General features: G+C 49.7%; 5 protein-coding genes across 5 annotated transcripts; 3 read left to right on the forward strand and 2 right to left on the reverse strand.

Annotated features, from left to right (window-relative positions):
* Position 1: 1 nt before the first annotated feature.
* FOXG_02103 (transcription factor STE12) lies at positions 2 to 3,481 on the forward strand. The gene is made up of 5 exons (XM_018379390.1): positions 2 to 872; positions 924 to 1,023; positions 1,078 to 2,583; positions 2,633 to 2,716; positions 2,770 to 3,481. The coding sequence occupies exons 1-5, from the start codon at positions 755 to 757 to the stop codon at positions 3,050 to 3,052; spliced, it is 2,091 nt and encodes a 696-aa protein (XP_018235428.1). The 5' UTR covers positions 2 to 754; the 3' UTR covers positions 3,053 to 3,481.
* On the reverse strand, positions 3,291 to 4,636 carry FOXG_02104 (uncharacterized protein). Its single transcript, XM_018379391.1, has 2 exons — positions 4,129 to 4,636; positions 3,291 to 4,071 (listed from the first exon to the last, which is right to left on the reverse strand). The coding sequence occupies exons 1-2, from the start codon at positions 4,480 to 4,482 to the stop codon at positions 3,529 to 3,531; spliced, it is 897 nt and encodes a 298-aa protein (XP_018235429.1). The 5' UTR covers positions 4,483 to 4,636; the 3' UTR covers positions 3,291 to 3,528.
* A 254-nt stretch (positions 4,637 to 4,890) lies between these two features.
* FOXG_02105 (SWR1-complex protein 5) lies at positions 4,891 to 5,907 on the reverse strand (the record flags this gene model as incomplete). Its single annotated transcript, XM_018379392.1, has 2 exons — positions 4,891 to 5,548; positions 5,603 to 5,907. The coding sequence occupies 2 exons, from the start codon at positions 5,905 to 5,907 to the stop codon at positions 4,891 to 4,893; spliced, it is 963 nt and encodes a 320-aa protein (XP_018235430.1).
* Positions 5,908 to 6,809: 902 nt separating this feature from the next.
* On the forward strand, positions 6,810 to 8,516 carry FOXG_02106 (uncharacterized protein; the record flags this gene model as incomplete). Its single annotated transcript, XM_018379393.1, has 1 exon — positions 6,810 to 8,516. The coding sequence occupies one exon, from the start codon at positions 6,810 to 6,812 to the stop codon at positions 8,514 to 8,516; it is 1,707 nt and encodes a 568-aa protein (XP_018235431.1).
* Positions 8,517 to 9,565: 1,049 nt separating this feature from the next.
* FOXG_02107 (uncharacterized protein) lies at positions 9,566 to 13,965 on the forward strand (the record flags this gene model as incomplete). Its single annotated transcript, XM_018379394.1, has 4 exons — positions 9,566 to 9,658; positions 9,738 to 12,777; positions 12,845 to 13,707; positions 13,762 to 13,965. 4 exons carry the CDS (start codon positions 9,566 to 9,568, stop codon positions 13,963 to 13,965), a joined length of 4,200 nt encoding a protein of 1,399 aa, XP_018235432.1.
* Between the last annotated feature and the right edge of the window lie 389 nt (positions 13,966 to 14,354).

Raw genomic sequence — 14,354 nt, forward strand, 5'->3', positions numbered from 1 at the left:
ATTTCCCTTCCGAATCTTTTCCTCTTGTCGTTTTGTTTTCCCTTCATTTTGCACTCCTCCCTCCTCCCTCCTCCCCTCTCCCCTCGCTCCAGCTCCACACTCCGCGGACCCATTCCGGAGTTGCCCTCAAACTCGTTTCTCTTTCCAACTCAATAGAAGCCGCCTTCTCCCCCGACGTCTCAAGTTCATCTTCAACGCGCCGCTTCGCTTTCAGCTGTCCTTCGTTTTTCTTCACGAAGCCACTGCTCGCTTTTGATGAACATTGCTCTACGGCTCTGTTGATATCTTTTCGCTTCTTGCTTCCCCGTTGTTGCTTGCTTATAGCTTTAATCTGGTTCGATTTCTTGTTTCGCGCGAAACTTCGACTTCGACTTCGATCTCCCACCATCGCCTACGCCTTGACGGTTGCACTCCAGACGCCTCTCAGTCACATTCGCTTGACGCGGTTGCTGAGTCTTGAATCGCATTGCGCAGCGATTCCATTATTCCGGGCTGGTCTCGAATTTTGGTCAACAAGCATCATTCCCATCATTATTTATACTCGGATCCAGGCTGCGCCTCGACCATTTCATTCTCATTGAACCTGGCTAAAACTGTTGATTGCAACGTCATCCCTTGCTCGCCACAAGTTTCGATTGCCATCTGCCAGACTTTTCGGTTCGCTTCGCAACGACTCCCGGCCGTTGAGCGCCATCGACTCGACTGACCAACCACGGTCACGTCACTATAGACAACACTCTCAGAGCCCAGCAAAATGTATCCGCAACACTCCACAATGGCGCCTCAGAAGCCCGAAACCTTCATGTTGAGTACTGAGGCTCAGCAAGCTCTGCCTCATGATGCCCAAGTTGCCCTGCAGCAAGTTGACAACTGTAAGTCTTGGATGTGAGAAAATTGCCTCTTGTGTTCTAACACCTTGTTAGTGAAGTACTTCCTCATCTCAGCCCCTGTCGACTGGCAGCCCGATCAGTACATTCGCCGATTCTTGTTGCCAACTGGCGAATATGTCTCTTGCATTCTCTGGTAAGATGAGACTGACGGTGTCAATCACGAGTTTGACCACTAACTTGACCGCAGGAACAATCTTTTTCACATTTCTGGTACAGATATCGTGAGATGCCTGTCGTTCCGATTCCAGGCTTTTGGCCGTCCTGTCAAAAACTCCAAGAAGTTTGAGGAGGGCATCTTCTCCGACTTGCGAAATCTCAAGTCTGGAACCGACGCTTCTCTGGAGGAGCCAAAGAGCGCCTTCCTCGACTTTCTCTACAAGAACAACTGCATCCGAACACAAAAGAAGCAAAAGGTCTTTTACTGGTACAGTGTCCCACACGACCGTCTGTTTCTTGACGCGCTGGAACGCGATCTTAAGCGTGAGAAGATGGGCCAGGAAGCCACCACCGTTGCTGTCAGCGAACCGGCTCTGTCTTTTCAATACGACTCGTCTCAGTCGCTCTATGAGCAACTGACTAAGGCGCAGCAAGCCAACTCCTCCTCTTTCAGCGCCCAGCAGTCTGCTTTCTCTCAGAGCCAGTCCACCTCCCCAGTTATGCGTGCGATGGACTCGATGCCTCCTCCCCCGACAATGATGCCACAGTCCATGCCCCCTTTGGCGGAGGGGATGGACGCAATGGTACCTTATGGCACGATGGCGGTGCCTCACCCAATGGCCCAAGCCGTCCCTGTCAAGAGGGAACCTGATTTCACCCGTGTTCAGTACAACCACAATGGTGTCCCAATCACTCAAGGGCACCAGCGCCATGCTTCAATGCCTGCTTATGGTCTCGAGTATTCGCCAGCCCCTTCATTCGTCTCCTCTCAGTACGAGGATTACAGCAACCGAGGAATATCCTTTGAACCCATTACGCCCCCTCAACAGGCTTTGGGTATCTCAGCTGAGCCCGCGTATATCGCCAATGAGGAGACAGGCTTGTACTCGGCCATTCCTGACCATATGGCTAGCATGAACGGTCTTAACGGCATGGTTCAACTGCCACCTTCCAACTTGGCGGGCCCTCAGTTCTCTCGTCCCTATGGTACAAACAACGTCTACTCTGTGATCGAAGGTTCACCGACATATAAGCAGAGAAGACGGCGTTCATCCATTCCTCAATCTATGTCGGCAATTACGACCCCAGCTGCTACTGCCCAAGCAGCCTCACACACACACACTCACCGGCCTTCTGAGCTTCGCCGATCAATTTCTGCCTCAGTTGGCCCCGTAGCTGAAGGTGATGAATCAGCAGACAACTCGCCTCCCGGTCTCTCCTACAGCACCTCCACGGTTTCTGTTAACACCCAACACCACCAGAATATGTCAAGGCATGGAACCCCGCTGTCGACTGTGGAAGGAAGCCCTGCTGCCCACTCAATGGGCATGCACCAGCAAGAGTTTCCTCACCTTGCTAGAGAGGAATTTTCTGGTGATGTCAATGATCAGCGCCGCTCTGTTCCTGCTCCCAACGGCGCTGTCAGACGTGCTCGCTCCGCGACCGTCATGGAAGTTGGTCCATATCCTCAGAAGTCACACTCTTGCCCCATTCCCACCTGTGGCCGTCTTTTCAAGCGTTTGGAACATCTCAAGCGGTAAGTTCGGTGCCTCATAGTAAGGTGCCAAAACTAAACTGAAGTATAGACATGTGCGAACACATACACAAGAGAGACCTTACATCTGTCCCCACTGCAGTAAAGCATTCTCAAGATCTGATAACCTGGCGCAGTATGTTGCACACCTGATCATGTAACGGAGTTATCACTAATACCCTACACTAGACACAAGCGTACCCATGGCCGTGAAGATGGCGGAGATGGTTCCTTGAACCTGTCAGGCGAGGAAGATGAGGACTTCTCTGGTGATGACCACCTTGGCTCACTCGAAGAAGCCTCACCACACTCTGATAGCGCCTATGTGACCGGCTCCCTGAACGCTGCTGCCCATGGCTCAACCCCACCCTCAAGTATGGCACCCACACAATCATATAATAGTCTCGAGACTCTGAGCATGCCCATGACAATGAGCCAACCGGCTGCTATCAACGCCAGCGGTATGATGTAACGGCAAACCTGCGTACGAATTTGTCATTTTAGTTGCGCTCAGATCATGACTTTAAGGGATTTATGGCTTCAAATTTGGTGGAAATTTGCAATGGTTATATGCGCGCGCTGTCCTTGACCTTTCCTTTGTTTATATTTTAAATTCTCTTTTACTTGGAAGCGCTTACATGTGCTTAAAATATGGCCCCAATAGATTCAAACTCTTGTAGCTTCTGGGAAGATTCTCATGTAGCTCAGAGTATCACGAACGTATTAAGTTGAAGTGGACTGAGGAAGCATCTGTATATACATGGTTCCTATTCCTTGAATAAGGCTGTATTTCTAGGCATTATGCCGGGGAGACTACTGACTAGGAATGGTTACGTATGGTAGATCAAAAGAAGAAACTGTTGTTTTTTACATGCCATTTCAAAGGCTGCCGCTCGAAGTGACGACGATGTCCTGCTGGGCGCACGAAAGTGGGTTCCAAATACCGTGCTAACGCCGGCTTCTTCTACCAAATGTATCTCTTCCACCCTCTATGCTCTTGATATCCTTGTCGCTCAAGCGTAGTTCTGCCCCCTTGAGTCTACCAACTCCCGGTCGGTCGACAGCAACGTCCCTTCCCCTATCTCTACGCCCCTTCTTCTTACCAGTCTCTCGTTCGAGGATCACTCCATTCTCCTTAGCTTCTCTCCGGCGCTTTGCTTCTCGTGCGTCTGCCGCAGCAACAATACCCTTGCGCATGTTCATGGGCATCTTTTCTTGCTTGTGAATCGACACTTTGGATCCTAGAGCCTGGACGCGCAAGTCCGTAGCCTTTTGACGAGTGCGGCCTGTAGCAAAAGCCTTGGGTGCAATGGTGGTACCCGATGCTGAAATGGTCGGCGCGAGAAGATGTGATTCTGCAAGGAGTCGTCGGAGTTCAAGGTCTTGGGCTAGAAGGGAGGGTGCGTCTTCGGGGAGGGTGTTTGAGGAGGATGAAGTCGCTGATAGAGGCTGCTCGGTTTTGGGTGTTGTTTGCTCAGGAGGTCGTGATGACTGGGGATATCCTGTTAGTGCCATGTTGTGGAGTGATCGATACGACGCAATACATACCATGAAAGCTTTGAGCTCTCGTTTTGACATTGCCGCTGGTTTCGGCGGTTGCTTGCTCGAATGGTCTACGACCTGTATTGTTGGGTTTTCTTCTTCTTCTGTGACAGAGTCCTCATCGGAGAGGCCAGCCCATTCGCCGTCGTCCCCGTTACTGTCGTTGTTCTCCTCCTCTTCCTCGCTCTCGATGTCGTTGCTGTTTCCCTCATGTTTCGTTTTCTTGAATTTCGATTTAGCGGCTTCTGCCTCTGGCAGGGGTGCAAATTCCGCCTCGAAATGTCGTCTGAAAATGGCTGCAGCATCTTCTTCGGATATTAGAGGCTCAGGCTCAGCCTTGCGCTTGCCTAAGATAGCCATTGCGGGCGGATTTGATTCAAGGTCTGCAATGGTAAGCGCCGGGCTCGGATTATGATGTTGCAAGGAAATTTTGGCTGCTGGTACCTAGTAGTTTTCAGCCTCGCATCCCACTACAACAAGGCTGCCCCACTATGTGATCAAGTGGTAAGGTACTATACCTACCTACCCACGTAGTAATTTATGATCATGGCAAATATTACGAACAAAACAAACACTTGGTTTGTGATATGTAAGAATCAAGAAAAGATAGTAGGATTTGGGAGACCTTTTGATGTACCCAATATTGATTACGCATGCCTGGTCCAATGGCAGGCCAATATGCCTACCTTCTAACGCCTGAAATCTATTGAAAGTGATGCTAAGTCCCATGGTATCGTGCCAAAACGCCAAGAATACAGGATAGGTAGATCAAGCTTTTCCAGCGAGCCTTGCCCTTCTCGAGTCCTCTTCTCTTAGCGCCTCGCTCTTTGCTAAGAAGTCTTCTCGGGCCATGTATGAATCTTTGGACTTGCCAGCCAACTCAAGCTCATCCTTTATGCCCTCCTTGTCCACGTAACCAGCCCAGTCCATACGACTCTTCTCGACAACATTTAGTTTCTTGGCTTGTGCTTCTTTGCCAGCCTTGATCCGGGCGGCCATTCCAAGATTCAGATCTGCCCGATGGGGAAGAAGATCTACCTGAGGCTCGAAAGCTGATCGGAACGCCTTTCTGGTAACGCGCTTTTCAGGGCTATCCTTGGGCGCCTCTTGATCTTGTGAGGCAAGATAAAGCTTTGCTTCGGCTGAGTCACGCGGAACCAGCTTTTCCTCTATGTGAATTCGACCAGCAAAGTTATACGTGCGTTTGATGCGAATCATTGTTGATGACTGGTCGGATATGGTTGAATTCGATGTTTTTTTAGCTGAGTCGTTAGGCTTGTCAATGAAGTTGGTACTTGTATCCGCGTCGTTGGGTCGGTCGTCCTTGCTTTCTGGAGTTGGTGGTTTGGATATCATTTGCGCCCATAGCGCATCAACATCGATAGTGACTGGCTCGTTGTTTGTCGCATATTGACGCTCTTCTTTCCTGATATTCCTTGTCAGTAAAACGCACCGAGGGATCCAGATATCAGAGACATACTCAGCGGCACGCTGTCTACGAGTCTTGATCAGACCGCCCTCACCCTCGTCGTGTTCACGCACGCCTTTTGCTTGCGTTTTCTTACGACGCTTTTCGCCCCTTTTTATGATCGCCTCATCACCTGAGTTGTCATATCCTGCATCGGCTTCATCTTGTGGGCGACTTCGTTTGTTGGCTGTTTTGTCGCTGTGATCTTCTAAGTCAGAGTGATCGGAAGTCTGGTCGGGCGAATCATCCAGAGCGAAGTCTGAGTCTTCCGAGGATACGTATGATTCATCTTCGTCCAATAGAGAATCTGGAGGCATTCTGGCAACTGTGATGTTGGAACTTGGCGCCTTGTTATTCTTGTCGCGTAAAGTTGAGATAATTCAGCAAGGTGAGGTGCAGGTCTGCTCTCGGTCAAGAAGTGGGTCGTGGTAAGCAACCAATCAATAAATATGTATTGCTTTCATCACCAAAGTTTGAGATGATGGGAGACACGAAATATACTCCTCGTTGAATGTTTGCTCTAATCCGTACCTATTCAGCGATTTCATTTAAAGAGCGATATCGTGAATTAACTCTAGTGTTTAGGTAAAACAAAAATGCACCATATGGCGACTGAAACTCCAAGATCCTTTCATTAAAAGCGCATGCAAATCAATAAGGGAGCAGAAGTGCTTCCGGGTGGAAAAAGCTACCGCAAACCGAGTATTTCTGGCCAATTCTACTCCGTAGCAAGAATAGACAATTGATGTCTTTCTTTCGTAGGGATGCGTATGGAGTACCTGACACTCCATCTGGCGGTGAAATGAAAACCGATATGATACCAAACTTCACAATAGTGACATACTACCGAGTAGCAATGACAGTTCAGTTACAACTGGTAACTTGTCTTGAATAGAATGAGAACTATGCATCGACAATAAAAATGAAAGAGACTGCGCAAATAAACTGGCCAGGACCAACGAGCACGGTGGCTTTCGTAATAGTAGTGGGTGAGACGATGTCTCAATTCATTTAGATATTCTTCATCCTGAACTAAAGTAAAAGAACCGGGGCGGTGGACAACCCCAACCAGCGCCGCCCAGGCAAGGTTCAACCAGACCAGACCGCCCGACTGCCTGACTACTTCATTCGTAAATGACTCCCACCTCCTCACCCCCACGTAACCTCGTTCTTTCTTCCTCTTCCTCCTATTTGGCGACCGATAACCAAGCTGTTTGCTATGAGTTCCGACGATGATTTCGAGATCGAAGTTTCCGAACTGGCAGCAGACGATCCTATGAGAGCTTTCTTGCCCACATCGTTTGGGAAGAAATCGAAAGAAGCCGATGTCGCAGCCCAAATCGAAAGAAGTCGCAGAAAAGTCGCAGAAGTCAGTGGTGGAAAGAAGAAGCAAGATTCTAGTGATGACTCCGACAGCGACAACAGCGACGATTCCGACCAGGATGAATTCCCTGTATCACACGAGCTTGTTCTTAAAACCCACGATCGCGCTGTCACCACAGTCTCGCTAGATCCAGCAGGAGGACGCTTAGCAACTGCTTCCACAGACTGTACTGTCAAGTTGCATGATTTTGCTTCCATGACTCCCAGCACGCTGAGATCTTTCCGCTCCGTCGACCCCTACGAAACGAAGGCATCCGACGTTAACTCTCAATCGCACCCTATCCACCGTATAGAATTCAACCCTCTCGCAGGAGGTGTCTTTCTTTGTGTGTCAGCGCATCCCCAAGCGAAGATACTGTCCCGGGACGGCGATATTATTACAGAATTTGTCAAGGGAGACATGTACCTGCGTGACATGCACAACACCAAGGGCCACATATCCGAAATCACGACTGGAACCTGGCACCCCACTGATAAGAACTTGTGCATAACTGCGGGTACAGATAGCACATTGAGAATTTGGGATATCAACAACAAACGGACGCAGAGAGATGTCGTTGTGTTCAAGTCCAAAGCCGCTGGCTCTGCTGGTCGAACCAAGATGACAGCTGTTGCATGGGGATCTTCACCCCAAGGAAGCAGCAACGTCCTTGTCGCAGCAGCTTTGGATGGCTCGCTGGTCATGTACAGTGGCAATAGTCCTTTCTCACGACCTGCAGGAGAAATACGCGACGCACATAAACCGCAAACGTGGACCAGTGGCATTGATATATCGTCCGACGGTCGCATGGTAGTCACAAGAGGAGGCGATGATCTGATAAAACTCTGGGACACCCGCAAATTTACGAAGCCTCTCGTGACAGCCGCACACACCTCAACCTCAGACCATTTCCCTACGAGCAACATCAAGTATGCGCCAAACTCGACAAGCATCATCACGGGCTCCGCGACCGGCCATCTCCACATTCTGAATCCTGGCAATCTGCGCGCAGAACATGTCACTGAAATAACACCTGGGTCACCACTCATCACAGTGGATTGGCATCCGAAGATTAATCAGATCGTTACAGGTTCAGCTAATGCCGAGACTCATGTCTTGTACAACCCGCAGATGTCGAGTAGAGGCGCTGTAGACGTCATGTCACGAGCACCGAAGAAGCGACATATTGACGACAATCCTGAATTAACAATGGACCAGTCTGTGGGCGTATCTGGTGATGCGATTGTAGTGCCAGGTGCGACAAGAAGCTCAAAGCCATCTGGAGTTACAGTATCAGGCCGCTCTAAAGATCCTCGACGCCCGCACATTCCCCAACAGACACCATTCCAGAAGAACCAGCCGGACGAGAAGCTCATCGCAGAGAATATTCCTCTTGCGCGCATGCTGCACGAAGATCCGCGAGAAGCTCTACTGAAATACGCAGACAAGGCCCAGAGTGACCCTATGTTTACCAAAGCCTGGAGTAAGACGCAACCACAAACCCAATACGCGGAGCTGAGCGACGAGGAAGATGGTCCCGACAAGAAAAGGCTCAAGAGGTGAGACCACTAACACATGCTGGAGGTTGTAGGGGGCTTAGGATTGTGTCTGGAACATGCAAGAGTCCAGTAAGAGCCTACGACGTCTTTAGGCCTCCCTAGCTCGTGTTACATTACCGTCTCTATCATTCCGTAACAGCATAACCACTCAGGTAATTGCAACCTTAGAATTTGGCGCTTTTAACGCCTTTTTACTGAGCCGAGAATTACTGTCTAAGGCTCTGCTGGTTATTTCTTTTCACTGAAGATGTGTCTTTCCTTCTCCGGCCTCAGGTTTCGGAAGGACTAGAGCAGCCCATAGGTATGGTTTCGGGTATCACGTGCATGTAATCTTAAGCCAGCCAATCCAGAATAGATTTTCAATTACCTAATACATTTTCTTGGCTGCCTCAGGCGCATTTGCAAACTGCCTGGTCGCGGTCGCCTCTTACAGGGGGGGCCGTGCTGAAAAATACTCTGGCTGGTCGACTCAAGACCGCACCAACCATCACGCTGCATCTTGTTCAGTTGTGCCTTCACCACTCCCCATCATCAACCGGCGAGCGCGCGCATCCAAAAAATCGCCAGGGCCCTTTCAAACCATCGGCTCTCATCGAGAGAAACCACCGGATCCGTGTTGCACGCGATTTTCACGCCGCCCCGGCCCCCGGTACCGATTCAATACGCGCCTTGTCGCCACATCGCACACTTTCCCTTCAGTATTCGACCTTCTTTGGAACATCGAGTGTCCATTCCCGTGCCTCTAGCAACCTCACTGCAACCGCCGCGTTCCAAACTTGAAGGTTGCTCCACGCCAAGGCTATCCCACGCGCCATCTCCGACGTGTCGCCAATTTCTTGACGACTCCTTCCAACGTTTTCTTGAACATTGTCCTTTTTGCTTCGATTCTGACGCGTTCATTGTCCGTTAATTAATTTCTGCGTCAAGCATTCGTTTTCGCGACGCCGAGGCACGTCCCATCTTGCGCGACATGCCATATAGGTAGCTGCATCTTCACAACTAATTAACCGATTTGACTATCAAGAAGTCAACGCGCCGCAGACTTCATTCATTATGGCGTCGGTGCATGCGCCACATGCTGTTCAGCACCCAGGCGCGCCAATGCCTGCTGGCGCGACCAAACAACAGGCAGAAGAAGTTTTCAGGGTATGCTCTTATCATGGACTTTTTTTTTCTTTCAATACTATTTATTGCTTAGGACTATGAATGCTGATACGTCATATAGAAACTTAAGCAGATGAAGGAACAAGGCGTGCCACCGTCGGACCCTGAATACATCAAGGCTTCACAGTTCTTGATGAGTTTCCAACAGCAACACAACATGCGACGTAACCAGCAGCAATTCCTGCAGCAGCAACAAAAGCAACAGATGCAGAATGCAACAAATGGTACGCCTGCTAACGGTGTTATGTCTGGACGCCCTATGCAGCAAGGCTCGCCCCAATCGACTCAACCCCCTTCTAATCCGCTCGGTGCCTCCGCAATGCCAAACCAAACGACTTCTACTCCTGTATCCACTGGAACGTCTCCATCGACTGCCCCATCTTCAAACCATTTCACGCAGCAACAGCTCGGCCTACTTCGACAGCAGATCCATGCTTTCAAATTGTTGGGGAAAAATGCCGGAGTCTCTCTGCAGCTGCAGCAGGCCATATTCAACCAGCGCCATCGCAGACAGGCCGCCGTCGCCGATGCTGCACAGGTGACCCAAGCGACTAAATCGAACCAGGCAGATTCCGAAGCCAGTAAAGAAGGGCAGAACGGACCTGGAGCCGCGACAGAAGATGAGGGCTCAGAGATTCCCAAGGCGCATACATTCAAGACAGTAAAGTCCCCCTATGGCACCAGCATGATTCGCCCCGAAATTAAGTACTTTGATCATTCCCAACGGAAGAATCGCTGGTTCATTCCTGGTGTATTCCCCACTGGTATTGATTTTGATCATTTGCGATACGAGCGAGAAGTTGTTGTCTCGAACAGGATGAGACAGCGATATGCCGAGTTGAAGAACCTGCCTGGTGATTTGGCTCACTGGGACTCTTCCAAGGAGACACTAGAGGCCGACGACTCTCTCAAGCGAAAAGCAATAATTGAGATGAAAAGCATAGCTCTCTACGCCAAGCAACGGGCTCTTCGGGATAAGATCGGCCGTCAAATGATGCATTATGACAACCTCGCCATGACCACAAATCGATCCGGTTTCCGCCGAATGAAGAAGCAGAACGTCCGTGAGGCTCGTATCACCGAAAAACTCGAGAAGCAGCAACGCGATGCCCGCGAAAACCGAGAGAAGAAGAAGCATACCGATTTCCTTCGAGCTATCTACACCCACCGCCAAGAAATTCAAGAGTCTGCTTCTTCACAGCGTACCAAGTCGCACAAGCTCTCTCGTCTCATGTACCAGCAACACTTTAACATCGAAAAGGAGGAGCAGAAGCGTATCGAGAGAACGGCCAAACAGCGTCTCCAGGCTCTGAAGGCCAACGATGAAGAGGCTTACCTTAAGCTTCTTGACCAGGCCAAGGATACCCGTATCACGCACTTGCTCAAGCAAACTGATGGCTTCTTGCATCAACTCGCGTCATCAGTCAAGGCACAACAACGCCAGGCTGCCGAGCGCTATGGTGACGGGGATGATCCGCAGATGGATGATGCCAGTGATTACGATGAGGATGACGAAAGCAGCAAGAAGATCGATTACTATGCTGTGGCACATCGTATTCGTGAGGAGGTTACCGAGCAAGCCAACATGCTTGTGGGCGGTAAGCTCAAGGAGTATCAAGTCAAGGGTCTCCAATGGATGATCTCACTCTACAACAACAATCTGAACGGTATCTTGGCTGATGAAATGGGTCTCGGAAAGACCATTCAAACTATCAGTCTAATCACTTATCTGATTGAGAGGAAACAACAGGCTGGACCGTACCTTGTCATCGTGCCTCTGAGTACACTTACAAACTGGAACTTGGAATTCGAGAGATGGGCACCTTCTGTGAGCCGTATTGTCTACAAGGGACCTCCCAATGCTCGCAAACAGCAGCAAGATAAGATTCGGCAAGGAGGGTTCCAGGTATTACTCACGACATATGAGTACATCATCAAGGATCGCCCTATCCTAAGCAAGATTAAGTGGTTCCACATGATTATTGATGAGGGTCATCGAATGAAGAACTCAAACTCCAAATTGAGCTTTACCATTCAGCAATACTACCACACCCGTTTTCGACTCATTCTCACCGGTACACCTCTACAAAACAATCTCTCTGAACTCTGGGCAATGCTTAATTTTGTTCTGCCGAACATTTTCAAATCTGCAACGACTTTTGATGAGTGGTTCAATACCCCCTTCGCGAACACTGGCGGCCAGGACAAAATGGAACTCACCGAAGAAGAGCAAATTCTTGTTATCAGGCGTCTTCACAAGGTCCTGCGACCCTTCCTTCTCCGTCGTTTGAAAAAGGATGTCGAAAAGGACCTTCCCGACAAGACAGAGAAGGTCATCAAGTGCAAGTTCTCTGCCCTTCAGTCCAAGTTGTACAAACAGATGGTCACCCACAACAGACTTGTCGTTAGTGATGGCAAGGGCGGAAAGACTGGTGCTCGCGGATTGAGCAATATGATTATGCAGCTCCGGAAGCTATGCAACCACCCGTTCGTGTTCGATGTTGTGGAAAATGTCATGAATCCTCTGAGTATCAGCAATGATCTCTTATGGAGAACAGCAGGAAAGTTTGAATTGCTTGACAGAATTCTGCCTAAGTATCAAGCAACTGGCCATCGAGTCTTGATGTTCTTCCAGATGACTGCGATCATGGATATCATGGAAGATTATTTGCGTTACAAGCGATTTGAGTATCTCCGATTGGATGGTACGACCAAATCCGACGAGCGCTCCGACTTGCTTCGAGAGTTCAATGCCCCTGACTCGAAATACTTCATGTTCTTGCTATCCACCCGTGCAGGTGGTCTTGGTCTCAACTTGCAGACCGCTGATACCGTTATTATCTACGATTCCGATTGGAACCCTCATCAGGATCTGCAGGCCCAGGATCGTGCTCATCGTATCGGCCAGAAGAATGAGGTCCGAATTCTCCGACTTATCAGCTCCAATTCGGTAGAAGAGAAGATTCTCGAGCGAGCAAGATTCAAACTGGATATGGATGGCAAGGTTATTCAGGCCGGTCGTTTCGACAACAAGTCATCTGAGACCGACCGTGACGCTATGCTTCGAACACTATTGGAGACTGCTGATATGGCGGAATCCGGTGAGCAAGATGAGATGGAGGATGAAGAACTTAACATGCTCCTTTGCACGCAGTGATGATGAGATAGCGGTGTTCCAGAAGATTGACGAGGAGAGGCAGAGAAATTCGCCCTACGGCAATGGACCAGGCAGCAAACCTCGACTTATGGGTGAGGATGAATTGCCAGATATCTATTTGAATGAGGGCAATCCTATTTCGGATGAAACGGAGGATGTTGTATTGGGTCGTGGCGCGCGTGAACGTACCAAGGTCAAATACGATGATGGTCTCACTGAAGAGCAATGGCTTATGGCTGTGGATGACGATGATGACTCTCCAGAGGCAGCTGCGGCTCGCAAGCAAGCCCGAAAGGACAGGCGGGAGAACAACAGGCTCAAGAAGTCTGGAATCTCCAACTCGGTGGATGAATCGCCATCAGGTAGCAGAGCAAGCACTGAGGAGATTGAAACTCCCAAGAAACGAGGTCGTAAACCGGGCAGCAAGAACGAGAAGCGCAAGGCCGAGGACGGTAATGATGAGCCTCCTCCCAAAAAGCGACGTGGGCCACAAGGGCGCCCCAGCAAAGTCAGTCTGGAGTCACGGCTTCCGCCACATCAGCGGGAAGTCTTACAAAAGAGTCTCCGTAACTTGTACGATGCTCTGATGACTTTGGAGGTGGACGACATTGAACCCCCTGAGGATGACGAGTCGGATCCTGGCAAGCGTCTCATCATCGGACCCTTCGTCAAGCTGCCTCCCAAGCGCGACTACGCCGACTACTATCTCATCATTCAGAATCCTATCTGCATGAACCAGATACAGACTCGGATCAAAAAAGAGGAATACACATCATTAAGTGGACTGCGAAAGGATATCGAATTGATGATCCGCAACTGTCAAACTTATAACGAGGATGGAAGCATTCTGTATCAGGATGCTAAGGTCATGAACGTAAGCATACATTGTCCATGGTTGTTTGTCTGATTTGTCGCTAACGTGATATAGGAATTCTTTAACTCCAAGTACCAAGAGGAACTGGCGGCGCATCCTGAACTACAAGAACTTGAAGAAGGGGGCAAGGACAGTTCAGTGGCGCCCTCTGGAGGTGGCGGCACTCCGCAGCCCAGCGGCACCCGCATCAAATTGATTTCTAGTGGCTCGAAAGAAGCAAACGGCGGTAGCACGGCTGCTCAAAGCGACGAGGAATGAAAAATGCGGCTGCCGAGGGGAGCACTGTTGATCGATGAGATGGGGCCGCAAAATAGCCTGTAAAGTTGTATCGCCCAAAGCGGCGATTGTTTGATGATATATGCAATGGCGTTCGGCAGGACAGGTGTCAATAAACAACATGCGATCAAGGAAAGAGAAAGCGAAGGGAATTGAGGATCAAATACCAATACACAGACGCACTGACGGAAGTCGTTTCATGGACCTCCCAATGGACGACTCTGGAGCGCGTCAAACCTGCAAGGGGATGGCGAAACTTGCACTGCGTGTTTAGATAAATAGTAGGATGTATTTTAATTAGAAGCCTTACATGCAGTAACTTTTATTCATCTATCTGTCTATAACGGTGACAGCGGTAGTGAATATTTGAC

The sequence above is a fragment of the Fusarium oxysporum genome, chromosome 5 (genome assembly GCF_000149955.1).
Source record: "Fusarium oxysporum f. sp. lycopersici 4287 chromosome 5, whole genome shotgun sequence".
Classification (NCBI taxonomy): Eukaryota; Fungi; Ascomycota; class Sordariomycetes; order Hypocreales; family Nectriaceae; genus Fusarium; species Fusarium oxysporum.

What these genes read in the sequence shown, in the direction of transcription:
- FOXG_02103 (XM_018379390.1), top strand. Translation starts at nt 755, where the DNA reads ATGTATCCGCAACACTCCACAATGGCGCCTCAGAAGCCCGAAACCTTC. An exon ending in CCTGCAGCAAGTTGACAACT is followed by an intron (nt 873 to 923) that starts GTAAGTCTTGGA and finishes ACACCTTGTTAG; the next exon opens with TGAAGTACTTCCTCATCTCA. An exon ending in CGTTTGGAACATCTCAAGCG is followed by an intron (nt 2,584 to 2,632) that starts GTAAGTTCGGTG and finishes ACTGAAGTATAG; the next exon opens with ACATGTGCGAACACATACAC.
- FOXG_02104 (XM_018379391.1), bottom strand. Translation starts at nt 4,482, where the DNA reads ATGGCTATCTTAGGCAAGCGCAAGGCTGAGCCTGAGCCTCTAATATCC. An exon ending in GAGAGCTCAAAGCTTTCATG is followed by an intron (nt 4,072 to 4,128) that starts GTATGTATTGCG and finishes GGATATCCCCAG; the next exon opens with TCATCACGACCTCCTGAGCA.